Below are 19,471 nucleotides of genomic sequence, written 5' to 3' on the forward strand. Positions count from 1 at the left end.
GTATTGTAATTAAGGAAATTATTTTTTTTTCATTAGTTCTTGTGTTTTTTTAGTTTTTAGAAATCTAACTTATCTTTTTGAAATCTCACCCTGTTTTTGAGATAGGGTGAGAAATCCTCACCCATTTTTTTCAATGATGAAAACACTGAATATACAAAAAGTAAGTAATGTAAAATTGATTAATTTACGGTAATAAATATTCCAGTTGCATCATCTACAAAAATTGAACTTATACTCTACCTATATGAAATTCCAATGATACACAAAACAAGTTTGATTCATGCCTTAAATTGAAAACTCCATAAATCATAAACACACAATGCTGTTTTAATTATTAATAATTTTTAAATACATAATTTTTACTACTTTACAGTTTATTAAAAAAACTTTCTTAAAAGTTATGTAAAAGATTTTTATTTCTTTAACAAAAACTAAAAAAAAAATCTATGCTGTTATTTAATATTTAGCACACATTTTTAAAAGTTATTTTTCTTCTCAACAAATCATACATTTACATCTTAACAAAATACACATATCTTTTGTCAAAACTTTTCGAATATTTTTAGTTATTTTCTATATATTTGTACATTTAGATTGATTACTTCCATTAGAACTTAATTCTGACTCCTTAGTAATCAATTTTGCTCAAACAAATAATCAATTTTAATAACTTTTCGTGCTTTATCTAAGAAATTTTGTTAAAAGAAAAATGCATTCTTTTAGGTATTCCAAATACATATTTTTCTATGCAAGCTTACTCTGAAGCCTTTAGGTGTCCCACCAATATAAAAGAAAGAGGATGAATCCAAATCCATTTTTGAAAATCCTGGTGGAGAAGAATCAGTGACCATAAGTGGATCTTCTTTGTTAATATATAGCGTGGGTTTAACACTGAGAGTTGCAATGTTTCCAAACCTGTAAATTAGATTCAGTTAACAATTAACTCACAGCACACGTTGATTTAGTATAAAATTATTATTATGTAATCAACCCCTACTTTTACCACAAAAACACATTCCTTATTAATTTTTAACTTCTATCTGACACTTGCTAGCCAAAATGTGATTGCTAAAACTGATACTTTATAAAACTTTTTTTTAAAACTTTAAGTGGATAGTTTTTATTTTCATGCAACATAAATCAAAATAATTGTCATTGATTAACTAGGTTATAATAATGCTTCAATGTCAATTGAAATGAAATTATGCCAATTAATATTTTTATATTTTATTGTTCAACTTTTGTAATAAACAAACAATATACAAACAGTGTTGTCTGTTCAATATAAAGACTTAAGAAATAAGGAAAAGAAAAAACTCTAAATACTCTTTTTTTAAAAAAAAATTTAAAAATTATGATTTTTCATTATTTTTTGATAGCATACAATCATAGCTCAAAACCCACCCCTTGCCAACGAAAAGTAAGAGAATTTATTAATTTAAATTTGAAAGGATGCTGAAAATTATAACTTTTGTGTGTGGAATTATGAACACTATAAATCACAGTTGATTTCTGAGATAGCTATGTTTATTTTCAAATCACCTTTTAAGTATCTTCAACAAACTTTTTTAATAAAACATTTAAAATACAATTCATTAAAATAGTTGACAAAAATATTCATGCATAACTTTTAAAAAAAAAATTTATCTTATATATAACAGCAGCATTTGCTTAAATGCAAATTAATGGTTTCTATTAATATTGTTTAAAAGTTTCATTAAATCAATATTTTTACAATGACAAAATTTCTTTTAAAAGATATGTGTGTAAACTAGATTTGGACAAAACATTACTACAATTGGCTTTCTTTCTTGATTTTCTTTCAACTAAACTCGATAGCTAGCATGCACCTTTTTATAAATAAACAAAATTCATATAATTTTCAAAACTGTCTATTCTTTAATTATTATCTAAGTAAAGTTAATCTGACTGCTACACAAAAGGTCAAATTCAGGAGTAAATTCCCCTCTATAAACTTTTCATATAATAACAGAAAAAGGCAGATTTTGCTATGTGAAGAAGAATGTAGCTCTAACTTTCCAACCATTGAGCCTGAGAATAAATTGTGTTTAAATTCCTCTGTTTTGCACAACATTTCCATTGAATAAGATGAATAAAACTGGTTTAGAGCAGCAGGGAGAACTATATCTGAAAGTTCAGAAAAGACTGGGACTAATGCTCAGAAAGCATCCTGCTACAAAATACATTCCTATTAAATGACAAGGGAAAAAAGCAATTATTTGATGCAGGGAAAACTGCATCTGAATGCTCAGTAAAAGATGGAACTAACACTCAGAGGGCTTCCTGATATGCACAATTTTCGCATTGAACAGTGTGAAAAAAAGCCTGGTTGGTTTTATATAGGAATTACTGCATCTGAAAGATCAGAAAAGACTGAGACTAATGCTCAGAAAGCTTCCTGCTACAAAATACAATCCTATTGAATAACATGGGAAAAACCAGTTATTTAATGAAGGGAAAACTTCGTTTAAATTCTCATTAAAAGATGGAACTAACACTCAGGCGGCTTCCTGATATGCACTATTTTTGCATTGAACAGCATGGAAAAAACCTGTTATTTTGATACAGGAATTACTGCAGCTGAATGTTCAGAAAAGACAGGGGGATCAGAACTGCTCAGAGGGCTCCCTACTATAAAGTACATCCTCATTATATCACAAGAAAATCAGTTTTTTAATGCAGGAAAGACTGAACCAGGAAGTTCAGAAAAGGATGGGACTAATGTTACAAGAGTTAAATGCAACTTTTAATATGTATGACCGCCAGGGAGTTGAACATAGATAAAACCTCTTTAGGCTGTTATTCATAACATAATAAATTTGTCAAATGAATTGAAATTATTAAAGAACACTTATAAAAATAAATCAACAAACCTATTAATGGATATCTTGTACCACCGTTCATCTTTTAGCAGCTGAGCATCATTAGTTTCAATTGTTAACTTGTGTTGAATAACCTGAGTACCCCCACCAGCATTCCAAATAAACCGAATCTTACGATTCACCATTTCAACAATCATAAAGTCATCCTAATTATAAAAATGAATTGTTTAAGCATTATACAAAATAAAATAACAATTTCAATCAAGTTTTCTACATAAAACTAAATGAAAAATCTAAACATAAAGATCATAAATGGTACAATTATTTCATGCAAATTGTGATATGATATACTTATCTGAAAGCCAAATATTGATACAACATATCTTGTGTTTAGAATAAGATTTGAGTAAAGCGTTTAAAAAAAGTCAAGTAAACAAAGAAGTTTCTAATTAATATTTAGAATCTATGTTAGCAGCTATAATAGCACACATAATTATTGGTAATTTGGTATTGGTATTGGTGGTAATTTTAAGCAATTTTAATATAAAGTAGTAATTTTAAGCAATCACTAAAACTATGTAGCTCAAAATAGTAAAAAAATGTTACATGAAAATACTAAAACAGAAAGTTTTGTACATTTCTTTTAAAATAAGTGCTTAGATATATTTTATGACAATTAAAAATCAAAAAAATTAGTAGTAGTTAATGAATAGAAATTTCTAAAATAGCAAATCACAAAATTGATCTTGGTCCTTATTACGTTTAAATGTTTCTATGTAACTTAAGGAGCACAAAAATCTGGATAGAATAGTTGAAAAAAATTAATTAAAATAACAAATCTCAGAATTATGAAAGTACGAATGGACATTTTTCTTTTAAATTTACTTTTGTTTGCATGAAGGAAAAAAAATTTTCATTTCATTTGCAACTACATGCAATGAAGAGCCAAAACAACTGGTATACCTGCCTAAAGGTAGGTCCCCCGCAAGCACGCAGAAGTGCCACAACACGACATGGCATGGATTCGATCAATGTGTGAAGTAGTGCTGGAGATAATTGACACCATGAATCCTGCAGGGCTGTCCATAAACCAATGGGAGTAAGAGGGGTTGGGGATATCTTCTGAACATCACATTGCAGGGCATCCCAAATATGTTCAATAATGTTCATGTCTGGGGATTTTGGTGGCCAGCGAATTCAGAAGAGTGCTCTTGGATCCACTCTGTAGCAATTCTGGACGTGTGGGGTGTCGTATTATCCTGCTGAAATTGCCCAAGTCCGTTGGAATGCACAATGGAAATGAATGGGTACAGATGATCAAACAAGATTCTTACGTACCCGTCACCTGTCAGATTCTTATCTAGACGTATCAGGGGTCCTATATCACGCCAATTGCACACACTTCGTACCATCACAGAGCCTCTACCAGCTTGAATAGTCCCCTGTTGGCATGTAGGGTCCATGGATTCATGAGGTTGTCTCCATACCCGTACATGTCCATCAGCTCGAAACAACTGGAAACGAGATTCTTCAGACCAGGCAACGTGTTTCCAACCATCAACAGTCCAGTGTCAGTGTTGACGAGCCCAGGCAAGGCGTAAAGCTTTGTGTCGTGAAGTCAACAAGGGTACATGTATGGGCCTTCAGCTCCGAAAGCCCATATCGATGCATTTTCGTTGAATGGCCCAGCATTGAAATCTGCTGCAATTTGTGGAAGGGTTGCACGTCTGTCACGTTTAATGATTCTCGTCAATCGTCGTTGGTCCCGTTCTTGCATGATCTTTTCCCAACCGCAGCGATGTTGTAGATTTGATGTTTTACCGGGTTTCCGATACTCTCGGTATACTCGTGAAATGGTCGTACGTGAAAATCCAAATTTCATTGCTATCTCAGAGATGCTATGTCCCATCTCCCGTGCCCCGACTATAACACCACGTTCAAGCTCAAATCTGTATAACCTGGCATTGTAACAGCTGTAACCGATCTAAGAACTGTGCTAGACACTCGTTGTCTTATATATGCGTTGCCGCTCGCAGCGCTGTACTTTGATTGGCTCCATCTTTATTTGCATACTCATGCCTGTAATAGTTTTTTTTTTGGCTGAATAACACTGAAAAGACTAAACATTGCTTAGAAAAAGCATAAAGCATTTTTAAAAAAAGACTTACTGAGACAGAACTAGCCAAGAATAATAATAAACTATCTTTATCATCAGTTTTAATAGCATAATGAAGGACAATGGAAGAAGTAGAGGTTGGTTCGATATCTGGTCTATATGATCTAACACAAATTCCAGTAGAATCAGCACTCAGAGAAACACGGATCTGAAAAAAAATATGCAAAAAATAAAGAAAAGTTTTCTTACAACATTTTACATCTTTCTCGGTCCATCTTCGATCCTGCATTTTTCGCTTTTCTAGATGTATCATCTTGTTTTAACGGTCACATCATAAATACTATTCTTAGATTGTTAATGATACCCATTTAAATGGTTTCTGAAACTAGCAGATCTTTGAGTCTATCATTCAAAAATTCTACCAACATTTAAAAATATGAAAGTTATTTCACTTTGAGAAGAAAAATAGTAACACCTGATGCTAATAATAAAGAAAATAATAAGGATTTGTTAAAATTTAGGTAAAACGCCTTCAACAACATGATTGATGTTGAAGGTTAAAGTTCAACATCAACAACATGATTGATGTTTTTGAATTAGTTGATGAAAATGTTCAAACTTGTGGTATTGTTGTTGATTTAAGAAACGTTTTTAAAAGCTGAAGAAATATTAAGTGATAGCAATAAAGACAAAAAAGACTGAACCACAAGAAGTGAGGCAGTGAGAAAAGAGCGTATTCAAATCAAAATTTTCAAATATTTTAAATAAGTAAATATGTTTATTATATACATATTTTTCATTTAATTAAAACCTTTTATACTTATAGTGAACTTATTAAGTTTCAGTCTGTTACATTTTTATTATTGTTCATACATTTTATGTTGATGTGTGTTCATTGTTTTCCCGTATCTATCGTTCGCAATGAATAGTCACATTAGAAACATTCAATCAAGGTTCTACTGTAATAAGAAATTAGTAAAAAAATAGAAAAGAGAAAAGTTATAAGTACAATGAGTGATTAAAAAAATATAGGAGGAAAGTCTTACAAATTTTTCTTGACAACTACAAGGCTAAGTAGTTTAACTATTATATAAATGCAAGTTTAAAATTAGTAATCTGCTGTTCAAAACTAGTGATAAATATTAATGGAAAAAAAATTCTATGCCCCTTTCTTAATTAACCCTCTGAGATTTCCAAATTGATACTCTTCAAAAAAATTTCTAAAATGAACACTCTGATATTTCAAAACAGAATTTCTCTTTTTTCTTTATAATTGAATAGATACATAAAGCTTTGAAGTGACAATTCTGTATAAAATTAAGTATTAAAACAAGTATTAAGAAATTAGACAGAGCTTATGTTTCATGTATTAAAACCAGTATTATTTTTTAGTCTCTGAAAATCTCTAGAATAGATATTTTTCTAACAATTAAATCATAAATTGTTTAATGTGTGTGAGAAAATAACACTTACATTGGAAGCTTTTTGTCTTGCAAGAAGGATTTTGTTTTTTAAATTTCTAACACTGCTTTGCATTTGGTTGTTCAATGATTTCACTCGATCTACTCTGCTTTCTGCCGTACCTGCTTTTTTTATTGCAGCCTTTGTTATTTCTTTTCCAATATCAACTGAAATTAATTTAGAGATAAGTGTCACAAATAAAAAGAAGCAAATTGTTTGATAAATTGTTCAAACTATGAATCTAAAATCATATTACACAGGGTGGAAATATGAAAATTAAAAAAGAAACAAAAATATAATTTATTCTGATTCATATACTGAATGAAATAAATTATATTTCTGTTTCTTTCATTCCTAAGCATTTAACATATTGAGTAATAAAACTGGGGGAAAATTAAAGTAACAAGATAATAAGAAATAACTAAAACAATAAGTTTACTATTAATTAAACTAAAAAAAGCATTCATTAACTATATTTTAAATTAGTTTTCAAATGATCATAACTAAGACATTTTTTGTGAGTCCTTAGTTTTAAGTTTGGAAGATTTAATGTTATTTCATACAAAACATCAGAATTAAAATTGAAACATTATTCTTCGAAATGAAATCAAAATATATTTAAAAAAGTTGAAAAACATTTTTATAGAGAAATTCTCAAAATACTGTTCAATGCTTATTAGATTTTTGTTAAATTTTTGTTGGTGAATTATTAAATAACACTTTTAAATTAATCTAACAAATGTATAAAAATTCTGCACATAATTTTAAATGAATAATACTTATCTTTAACTAATCTAGTTGTTCACCTTAAATAAATTCATTTGCTTGAAATAATAAATTATCGCAATTTACTCAACTTATCCAGGGTGCATAGCCAAATCGTTCAACAAAAAATAAGCACTTTTTAAGCACCATATACATTAACAAAATGCAAAATAATTTTTCAAAACTTTACATAATTATGATAAAATAACTAGTTTCTGACAAATCTTTTTCTTGATTAATTATTTTCTTGATTCCACCATAAAAAGATGAAGAGATTTTTCGTTTCGATATGAGAGGGTAAAAAATGAAGCCTGAAATTGAGAATATCTTACAAAATGCAGCAGAATTGCACATGAGAGTGCAAGAATCTCATCAAACCCAATGCAGTAGACACACATGCGGACTCCCAAGTATTTCATCAAATATGTAACATGATTAGCGATATCATACATTACGGAACGACGGTACGCTGATTGTGGTTGAATGAATTGTGAAAACGTTGAATACAACAATGTGAAAACCACGCTTTTGCATAAAACGCAACAAAAATCGACATGATGAAAAAAAAATCTAATTTTCGAAAAATAAAATAAAGCCCATGAAAAAGCATCTTTAAGGGCTTTTAAAAAACTAAAATCGAAAATAAGCACCCTTAAGCACTTTTTAAAAACGCTACGCACCATGTTATCGTTATGAAATATTCTTTCATTTATTCTTTTCTAAGCTATCTAAATAAATAATAGTTATCAACTGGCAATGCAATTGACAAATAAATGAATATTCTTAAGAAAGGGTAAACAATGCACAAATTAATATTTAACACTTACTTGTTTTAGTGATATTAAATAATCCTGCCGTCGAACCCACACGAAGATAATTTAATNGCTTGGGACCTCTAAAAGGCTTGTCAGAAACAGCGTCGTTTGAACTACAAAAATCGGATCTATCTGGAGGGCGGGTAAAAAATTCGGAAAATCTTATCTGCTGCGAGTAAAAGGGGAGAAAATAGCTAAAATAAGTAAAAATGAGAAAGGATTGGTAGCTATGTAGTTTGAATTTTGTGTTTCTCTTTGAAAATGGGTGAGTTTTCTGAAAAAGCGGAATACTTATAAAAAAAAGTGAAATTTTTAGAAAAATCTGAATTTTTGATAAAAAAGCTGAAATTCAAGAGATAAAAGTGAAAAAAGCGGAAATCAGCTAAAAAGCGGAAAAATCTCATCCCTGTATAAAGCATTGAAGTGACAATTTTGTATAAAATTAGACAGAGTTTGGGCTTCAAGTATTAAAACAAGTATTAAGAAATTAAACAGAGCTTAGGTTTCATGTATTATTTATTATTTTATCATTTATTATTTTATTATTTTAATATTACAAGTATTATTTTTAAGTCTGAAAATCTCCAAATTAGATATTTTTGAAACAATTAAATTGTAAATTGTTTTATGCGTGTGTGAAAATAGTACTTACATTGGAAGCTTTTTGTCTTGCAAGAAGGATTTTGTTTTTTAAATTTCTAACGCTGCTTTGCATTTGGTTGTTCAATGATTTCACTCGATCTACTCTGCTTTCTGCCGTACCTGCTTTTTTAATTGCAGCCTTTGTTATTTCTTTTCCAATATCAACTGAAATTAAATTACAGAAACGTGTCAAAACCAAAAAAAGCTAATTGCTTGATAAATTGTTAAAACTAGGAATCTAAAATCATCTTCAGGTGAAAAACATGAAAATTAAAAAAGAAACAGATATAATTCATTCTGATTCATATATTGAATCAAATAAGTTATGTCTAGGTTTCTTTCATTCCTAAGCATTTAATCTAGGGAGTAATGAAACTGGAAAAACTTAAAGTAATAAGACAATAAAAATAACTAAAACAATAGATTTACTATTAATTAAACTAAAAAAAGCATTCATTAAATATATTTTAAATTAGTTTTCAAATGATCATAACTAAGACATTTTTGTGAGTCTTTTGTTTTAATTTAGAAAGATTTAATGTTATTTTATACGAAACATCAGAATTAAAATTTGAAATATTATTCTTCGAAATGAAATCGAAATATATTTAAAAAAAGTTGAAAAACTACATTTTTATAGAGAAATTCTCAAAATACTGTTCAATGGTGATACTGTTATGAATTATACTTATGAATTACTGTTGGTGAATTATACTGTTGGTGAATTATTAAAATACTGTTGGTGAATTATTAAAATACTGTTGGTGAATAACTCTTTCAAATTAATCTAATTTTAAATGAATAATACTTATCTTTAACTAATCTAGTTGTTAATCTTAAATAAATTCATTTGCTTGAAATAATAAATTATCGTAATTTACTCAACTTATCCAGGGTGCGTAGCCAAATCGTTCAACAAAAAATAAGCACTTTTTAAGTACTTTTTAGCAGAATATACATTAACAAAATCCAAAATAGTTTTTTTTAAAACTTTACATAATCATGATAAAAGAACTAGTTTCTGACAAATCTTTTTCTGGATTATTTATTTTCTTGATTCCACCATAAAAAGATTAAGAGATTTTTTGGTTCGATATGAGAGGGTGGAAAATGAAACCTGAAATTGAGAATATCTTACAAAATGCAGCACAGTTGCACATGAGAGTGCAAGAATCTCATCAAACCTAGCGAAGTAGAAACACATGTGGACTCCCAAGTATTTCATTTAATATGTAACATGATTGGTGCTAACATACGTTACGGACCGACGGTACGCTGATTGTAGTTAAATGAATTGTGAAAACTTTGAATACAACAATGTGAAAACCACGCTTTTGCATAATACGCAGTAAAAATCAACATGATGATGAAGAAAATCTCAGTTTCGAAAAATAAAATAAAGCACTTTTTAAAAACACCCCATGAAAAAAGCACCTTTAAGGGCTTTTAAAAACGAAAATAAGCACCCTTAAGCACTTTTTAAAAAAGCTACGCAACATGTTATCTTTATGAAAAATAAATTATTTTAGACTTGTATACATTTATTCTTTTCTAAGCTATCTAAATAAATAAAAGTTATCAACTAGCTATGCAATTGACAAATAAATTAATATTCTTAAGAAAGGGTAAACAATGCGCAAATTATTATTTAACACTTACTTGTTTTAGTGATATTAAATAATCCTGCCGTTGAACCCACACGAAGATAATTTAATCTGTCATAAAGCTCAACATTTAGCATTTCTTGCAACATATCTATTTTTCCATGCAATAATACCATTTTATCACTAATATTTCGATGTCTATCTTCAGCAGTGCGCAATTGATCAGCTATATCTGAAAAGGAAAAAAAATCATTACAATCAATACTTTAAAACATATTGAAAATGAAACTTAAAACTATATTCGTCAGACGGGAAAAGAATTCTATCTCTTCCATGCAAACCAATTGAGAATCACATGAAAGCAATTTCTTTATTTCGGAAGTAACTAATTAATATTTTTGAATATTTTCCTTTCCCTTCATTCATGGAAATGTTGTTTTTTTTAAACTAGTAACTATATTTTAAATTTCAAGGATGTAAGTATCTTTAAAACATTTTGAGAGAGATTTTCAAGTTTTTCGAAGTTTACATTTTAAAAATACTTACAAATTTAAAATTTTATTTTTTTACTAGTTATAAAAAAAGCATTTTACTGAACAAAAAATAGTCAATAATATTAATTAGTTACTTAATAAAAAATAGTGTATTAGTGTTAATATAATTCTTTACAGATTATCATGGGAAGGACTTTTCTGCATGTTGGAGACCTTTAAGCTTAATTTATATGCATTTTTCACAGTTGTAATTAAATGGACAGAGAAAAAAACATTAATTTCTCTATGTTTTTCAGGTATAAAGAAATCAGAATTAAAGTTTTTCCTATATAAATACAAAATAATAAAAAAGAAAAATATATATAAATAATTTTAAAATAAAATAAAACACTCCTTAGAAAACTATGTATAGTTAATCTTATAACCTCTTATCAATAAATAACCTCTTATCAATCTACAAGTTATGAGGATAACATTAAATGAGAGGTGATGATTTCAGTCAGAATAATATGTGCCATCTCTAATATATCACTTAGCAAAAAAATGCAAATAAATTATAAAAAAACATTATTTACCTCTGGGTAAAACATCAATATCATCTTTAAACTCAGCTAATGATGTAACAATATGCATAATATCATCACTGATTTTCTTTATTCTTGCTTTGAATTTTTTTATGTCATCAGTTAAATCTACATACAAGAAAAATATCATCAATCAATTTATGTCTATAAAAAGTCATTAAATGCCTTAAAAATAAATAATCTTACTTTTAACTTCAATCATTCTCATTGAAGCCTGATTTGTTAGTTTACCACTTCTTTTGTGCAGAATAGTAGCTTGACTTGATATTGAGTTCTTAAAGTTTGGATCTGCCTAAATATGCAAAGTAAAGAAAAAATTTTCAAAAAATATATAATATTAATAATTTATTAAAACAAGAATAAAAATAAAAATTCTGGTTGATTGTGTAAAGCTAAGCACAGGCGGAGATAGGGGTTAAAATTTCTCATGAGGCTTATGAGTTACTATGTTCGCTTGATTTGTATGCCTAAGCTTGAAAAAGCACACCATCCAATATTATGATACTTGTTGTGTTAACAATATAACACGTTCTTTCTATTTAAACTTTAATGAAACAAGTAACAAATGAACTCAGTAGACTCCACAAGCATGTTATGACGCTATTCAAAAAATAACATGCAGCAATATTTAACACAGATATAGCCAAGTAAGGAATAACACTCAACACACGGCAAACCTTACACTTTATATGTTGCATATTTACATTAATTTTTTTACATTAATTTTCTTAAATTTATTTTAGGCTCATGACCTGTTAGAATTTATAAATTACAGACAACTCTCGTGAATGTTAAAATTAATGCCTAAATTTAAGCACAAATCACAACAATAAACTTCCTAGAACAGTAAGCCTGTAAACACATAGCCTCGTAACCATAGCATAAGCAAAGGGATTCACAGAAATTTTTCTGACTTTCTTGCGGTTTTTGGTTTTAGGAAGCTTGTTATTGTTTACATTGAGGCATAATTAAATGCATCTTTCTTGAGGTAAACGAAGAAAAATATATAAAGTAGGAAGATGCGTAATCCAGTTATTCCCTACTCTTTTACCGCAGCCATTAATACTTGAAAATAAGACGGAAAACAAATATTAATGTTGAAATTACAAGTTTGAAAAGAGGCCCATAAATTATATCTACTTTTTAGCCCCTTATTTTGTAAGTTTTAAACATCAGTATAATAATACTAATTATATCACCACTAAAATGAGCTAAGAATTTTATAATAAAGATAAGAAAAAGGACAATTAAAGCAAGAAAATAAAATCCGTGAAATTTACCTCATTATATGTTCTTTGAGCATCACTAAGAGTCTTTCTAGCAGCTATGACAGCACTTTCAATATTGTCTATAATGTCTTCATAAACTTTAGCAGCCATTAATGGAAACTTAGATGCTACTTGTGCAGATTTAAAAAGGCTAAACAAATGCAAAGGAAAAGACGTGAAACCTCAAACATCATAAGTGAAATTCATTTAAAATAGTCGTAGTCAGAAATAATTAAAAGATAAATAAACCATTCAATAAAACATGCAGATAATTAAGATAATAATACATGAAATATATTAAAAATTCGTAATTACATATTTCAACATTTTGTTTAAAAAAAGTTGCAAGCATAAATAAAAAAATTCATTGCGTTAATAGTTAGATTAATAATTCACCTCATACAAAACTGATCAAAGTCAACATCAAGGCAATAATTTTCAATTCAATGATTTCTCTACATTTAAAACAAAATCTAATAACTTTTACAGCCTTTTTATTTACGTTATTTTTGTGAGTATGAAGGTAAAATCTTGCAATCAAAATTTCAAACACTTTATGACTAGATAGAGCACTCAAATATCAAATGGAGTTCTGATCCAAATAGTTTTTTTAACTCTATAATGACATAATTCATTCAAGAGTCACAAAATGAATGAGTAAAACAGTGCTGGTAGATAAGTTAGTGTTATGAACATAATAGATGTTATGAATTACACTTCTTATGAAAGCAGTTTTAGTTTTAATCCTATGTTTGAGGTACAACCTAGGATCTCAATGGAAGAAATTTGAAACCATACTGGAAACCTATCAAACAATTTTATGGCATAAAAAATCATATTTGAATCTAGGGATTTTGTATCCTAGCTAAATTGTTAAGAAGCACATGATAGAAATATCCTATAATATAAAGAATACACTAGCAAGAAAAAATAGTCATTTTTTTATTATTTAATTATTAAAACTAATTAAAAAAATCATTGAAATTTTTAAATCAAATTTTTATTGCATTTATTGCTTTATTTTCTACATATTTCTAAGTAAAAAATGACATTTTCTGACATTGTTTAAAGCTCAAATCTCAGGAGATTAAACAAAAGACTCCTTAATCACCATTCAATCTACATATTTTAGAGTCATTTTCAAAAAAAATGTTGGGACAAAGGGTTACAAATTTATATTTAGGTAGGAAAATAAACTATTATCAAAATTTCATGGAACTTAATTATTTAAGGCATTATCAAACACATTAAAACCAGCTTGAAGGCCTGGTGGAAATTTATAATAATCTTTTAATTCTTTTAAGTTTATTTTTTAACTGAATTTTTATACTTTATCTTACTTAGATCAGTATTGTTTTTACATATTTTGAAAATGCTTTTGTTTGCTCTTTTCTCCATCTTAATATTATTTTACAATCTCAAAAATGCAGCAATTACTAATGCAGCTAATTACTAATACAAAAATGCAGCAATTTTTAACTAAATGATTTGGGATACTAAAAAAAATGATAAGAGCAGTAGTTACATAACACTCTATACATTACGAGCATTAATTTATGAAAATTGAAATACAATTAAATATTATTGTATTATGAAAATATTCAAACAATGAATTTTATATAAAACCAAAAATATATAACCATCTTAAGGGTTATATATAACTGTAACTTAGTCCTTTTTAAATATGAATTAAAAGTTTTTAAAAAAATCACTTTTATAAACAGAAGATAATTATGCAAATAAGACTTATCATAACATACTTAGATAGATATAATGCTTGCTGTGATATATGTTCTGCATGCTCTGCTGCTGGCACAACAAACTTTTGAATATATCTTGGATTCAACCTCGCAAGAATACCTCTATGATGCTCAAGCTGCTCTGTTGCATTTTCCATAAGTGCTTGCAATGGCATAGCTTTCTATAAATAAAATAATAAATTAAAGGTACTTTTAAACTGGAAGTTTTGAAATCCTATTAAGAAATAACTGTAATTTTTAAACAGTCTGATGTTAAGAAATCACTATAATTTTTAAACGTACTGATGATAAGAAGTCGAAATGGTTTGTTTTCCTCTTTTTTGAATCCTTTGGATAAAATTTTAAATCTTTCGGGATATTTTCAGAAAACAATGTTTCATTACATCTTGTAAGCAATTCGAGACATTTAAAATAATTTATTTTAAAAATTAATTGGAACCAAGAAATGACTAGGTAGCTAATTTTTGCAAAGAATTTCATCTGAAAGCAAGGACTGAAACTAACGAATTTTAAAAGTTTTTAAAATAAAAATAAATTTCATACTCCTTTGAGTTTTTTAAAGTACAAGACTTATGCCAATAATTACATAATCCAAGAAGCTTAAAAGAAATTTAATGATAGAAACTATGATAAAAAAGATTAGTAGTAAAGCTCCTTGTCATTATGCAATATACTATTCCATACATAAGACACTTAATTAACTACTTAATTAATAATCTTTAATAAAAAGCACTTGTTTTTGATAAAAATTACTTTATGCGTGAATTTTTAAAACTTTTTAGCTAGTTAAAATTAAATGTTTAAAATAAGGATATTGAATAAATAATCAATTGCTTTGATTTCAAAAATAAAATAAAATACTTTACTTACTTCCAAAATAACAGAAACATTTCCTAAAAGATTTTCAGATTCAACCAACAAGTTCTCAGATACCTCTAAATTTTCTTTAGCAATATTCTTAGCTTTCTCTCCCTCAGAAATATCATTCTAAAGATAAGAGACATAATATTACTTTAAGAAAACAAAGTAAAATATATTAAAGAAAAAATATAATTAGAAACTAAACAGCTCAATATATAAAATAGTTATATTGTTAAAATATATCTCCTTTTTTGTCAAATTAATGCTAAGGTACATAAGTACGAAAAAGGAACACATAAATGTTAGGAAAATATTATTGGCATTTGCAAAAATATTTCAGTAATATTTATAAATTAGATCATACCACATGAATTAAGCAATTAAAAAAAGATCAACGTTGATGTTTTCAACTAGCATTCGCTTTAAAAAATATATAAGTGTGTTGACTAAATTAAATCACACCATTCATTCTGAGCTATTAAAAAAAAAGAAATTTAAATGCATTTATTTTTCACTTGATACACTTTACATTGTAAATGTTCAACAAACTACTAAATTTATATCAAGTTGTTTTTGCTTACAATTTAAAAACTTTAAAAACTTGAACTATTTAGTTTTAAAAAAAATCAAATATTACTTGAAATATGTAATTGTGTATGATACAGTGCACAACATAAAAAACAGATTACCCAGAACAACGTTTGATCTAATGATAGAGTTTCATGACGATTTAATAATCTAAAAAGTTTGAAGGGGTAATCTCAAATATGCTAATTAATTAGTACAAGCAATATTTTAAGTTGCACAATCAAACACAAAAAAAATACTTTCTTTGAATGAACATTCCTTTTTCTTGATCATTTTGAATATCGGACCCCCAAAATATAGTGGGTAGCTGCAGTCTAAGAAATATGGTCCCCATAGTTTGATCAAGAGAACATTCCAAAGTTAGACCCATCAATGTTAATTTCCTTTTCTATGCATTTCACTATATCCCGAGACCTTTTTTAAGCAAATTCAAAAATTTTTGCACTGAATTATAAATTTGTTTATCCAAAGATAATTCTATGCAAATTAATACTTTTGGTAAATATTTATTATTTTTTATTAATTTATTTAAAAAATGGTCGAAAAATTTTGAATTGTAAGGTATTTTTTTACATCATTTTAAAGAATGTAATTTTACGTGGCAAAGTACAAAATTTGAGCGAAATCAGAGGAATAGTTCCTGAGAAATCGAATTTTAAAAATATGGCTTCTTAAACTGTTTCGACTGCTCTTTTTACCAAACTATGGAGACCATATCTTCCAGGTTGAAGCAACCTCCTGTATTTTGGGGGGTCAGAAATTCGAATCTGTTGAAAAAAGGTATGTTTATACAGAGAAACAAAGTTTCTTGTGCCTGATTTCCTAACTTCAAATATTGTCTGCACTAATTAATTAGCATTTTTGACGTCACCCTTTAAAACCACTAAGATTGAGTCCTAGAATGAGACGATTGGATAATTAGATCAAAAGTTATTCAGGGTAGTCTGTTTTTTATTTTGTGCACTGTACTTGTTTAAAATCCTGCCAAACATTTTCTCCATAATCAAAATTACCAAAAAATGGAAACCTTGTTATAAATAAAAAATTTCACAAATAAACACGTGCCACAATTTTTTTTAATTGTATGCTCTAAAACATTAATATCAAAAATTTTTTAAGAGAATAGCTTTCAATTAGCACCACACATGCTCTGGATACAATATAAAACAAAAATGGTTGACAAGATTTTACACAAGTACTTTAAGTTGTAACAGTGTTAGCAGTCGGGCGACTTTTTTTAGTTATTATGTTATAAGAATGTAAAAAATACAACGAAAAATTATTATCTTTTATTAATTACTTAAATGCGAGATACGATCATTGAAAAAAAGTAACGTGATAAAATATGGCTATAAATTAACATGAAGAATACCATGTTGAAAATCATAATAAAAAGTAAACTGAACTTTGAGTCAAATCGAAGAAGAAAATATTCTTTTAATTTTTGATTTCTAAGAAAGTTAGAAACTATTATTATTCAAAAAGCATAGCCTCTTATAAAGTTAGAGGAATTTTAATGTAAATCTAAGAAACAATTTAAAATGTTGTTAAAAGTTAATTTGATTAGCATAACTTATTTTGAAACTCAAACATTCACTTATTATTATCCAGAAATTCGAAGAATTAATAATTTCCAGGTAATATTTTTCTAGATTTGGATAAAAATTTCCAATTTCTTGTCAAAATAAAATTTCTTGGAATTTCCATGTTCTCTCAGTATTTGTGGAAATAGTAATATATAATTAAATATCCTGTATATAATAAATTTATATATCCTGTAACATTTTCTATTTATTTCCTCCTCCTCCTCCAATTTCTAAACAAGAAAAAAAAATCATTCCATGTCTTTAAGAATAAAAAATTTCATAAACAAAGAAATCAGAGGCATAGGAAAATCTAAACTTAAAAAAGTTGTAGACGGATCATGTAGAGTAGGTGTTTAAAGACAACTTTATACAAATTTCCAAAATCATATATTCTAGCTAAAAATATTTTTAAACCAAACAAAAAGACCGATTGATAACAAAACTTACATTTATTTTATCTTCAATTTCCCTTGCCTCACAAACAATCACTGATGATTTGACAGAAGTCAGACGAATTCGTCTTTCAATCAAATGGATGAATTCAGTCAAGAGATCTGATAAGCTTCTCAAAGTTTCTTCCCCAGCAGTAAAAACTTTGAAATCCATAATTACATTCTGAACAGCATCTAATATTTGACTTGCTTTTCTAGTAAGGTAAAACAAAATATTAAAACCAAGTACCATTTCAGAATTTTACATAATTAAGAATATGTTTGTGATTTGGAAGCAGGGAGATGCCCCCAATATTTAGTTTTTTTTTAATTATTATTTTGATGTGGTAAGCCATAAGAACTTTCTGCCATAGAAATGAAATGATAGTAGAACATGCTGTCCAGATAATTTTTGATCTCAGAATGAAACGTGACTGGAGAGCAAACCAATAAATAAATTTTCGACCCTCCACTTTTCGTTGTTATTTCCATGAAAGAAAATTGATACAGATATTTTGAAATCAAAAAGCTTAAAATATGATGGTTTACTAGGCAGCATTTGAAAGGAAGACCTTATACATTTTATAGGTAAGTTAATTTATAACTTTTTGGAATTTCAATTTTATTTACTACTTGTTTAATTCTTTTAATTTACTATGAACTTTCAGAATGTTCTTCGTTTCCTAAAATATCATAAACCTGATTATTCCATATAATTCATTTGATAATTCATATTTATACTTTTGAAACCTCATAAGTAAATGTAAATGAATAAGAACACAACTTAACCATAAATAATTCAATAGAATTATTCATCAATAATAAGCCTTTTTTTTTTAAATTTTAATGCTAAAATGTAGTAGGCGAAGATTAGGGGACTGTTTGTTTCTATCTTTCTTAGTTTATTTATATTGTATTTTCACATTGTATTTTTTCATTTTCTACCTTGCTTTTGATAGAATATATCCTTCAATATCTTTTTTATTTTATTTTAGCAGCTTGCATTGAATTAATTTAGTTAATAAAATATGTTTGCTCTATAAGAAGTGGGATTATAGAAGATTATTACAAAACTATAAATGTTACAAAATTTTTTAATAATTAATAGTAGTTGGATGAAATTTTTAAATCTATTTCGTTATAAATCGACTGCTCTTTTTAGCTGCAATAGTGCATGGAAAAAAAATTGAAAATACTAGCAGTGGTATTAAAACTGGTTAACCTTATCATCACAAGTGTGAAGTTTAAATAAAATTAGACAGCTTAATAGAATATAGAGGATTTTTCTTAAGTTTTTTATGGCGATGCAGCTACTTTTTATTCCGAATTAAATGTTGTTTTTTGACTCCTTAATATGCCGAAAACGAATTCCTGTAAATGTTTGCAAAAATTCCAAACACTGGAAAAGATGTCCAAGATTTTGTAAGATATAAATACTATTGTAAAATAAATACTATTGTGCTCGCTTTACTTATTAAAGACAGTCTTTGATGACTTCAAAATACAAAAATGCCTCAACTTTAATATGAATTGAAATTTCAATGACAAGTAAAATGAAGATTTTTTACATGAAATAGAATAATGAGTAATACATCATTACACAAAAAACTAATTTATGCTATAAACTAATAAGAATATATTATTAGACAAAAA

The 19,471-nt window shown here is 27.6% G+C and overlaps 1 protein-coding gene across 1 annotated transcript in view; it reads right to left on the reverse strand.

Annotated features, from left to right (window-relative positions):
• Positions 1–19,471, reverse strand: part of LOC107449971 (laminin subunit alpha-1) — a 106,876-nt gene that overhangs the window by 19,241 nt on the left and 68,164 nt on the right. Inside the window, exons 39-49 of the mRNA XM_071181550.1 lie at positions 17,835–18,033; positions 15,223–15,339; positions 14,353–14,513; positions 12,605–12,743; positions 11,511–11,616; positions 11,316–11,432; positions 10,302–10,478; positions 8,653–8,807; positions 5,012–5,167; positions 2,895–3,049; positions 759–915 (exon numbers count right to left, since the gene is read on the reverse strand). Coding sequence (XP_071037651.1) covers positions 759–915; positions 2,895–3,049; positions 5,012–5,167; positions 8,653–8,807; positions 10,302–10,478; positions 11,316–11,432; positions 11,511–11,616; positions 12,605–12,743; positions 14,353–14,513; positions 15,223–15,339; positions 17,835–18,033 — 1,639 coding nt within the window. The remainder of the gene's footprint in view (positions 1–758; positions 916–2,894; positions 3,050–5,011; positions 5,168–8,652; positions 8,808–10,301; positions 10,479–11,315; positions 11,433–11,510; positions 11,617–12,604; positions 12,744–14,352; positions 14,514–15,222; positions 15,340–17,834; positions 18,034–19,471) is intronic.

Source organism: Parasteatoda tepidariorum, chromosome 5 (genome assembly GCF_043381705.1).
Source record: "Parasteatoda tepidariorum isolate YZ-2023 chromosome 5, CAS_Ptep_4.0, whole genome shotgun sequence".
NCBI lineage: Eukaryota > Metazoa > Arthropoda > Arachnida > Araneae > Theridiidae > Parasteatoda > Parasteatoda tepidariorum.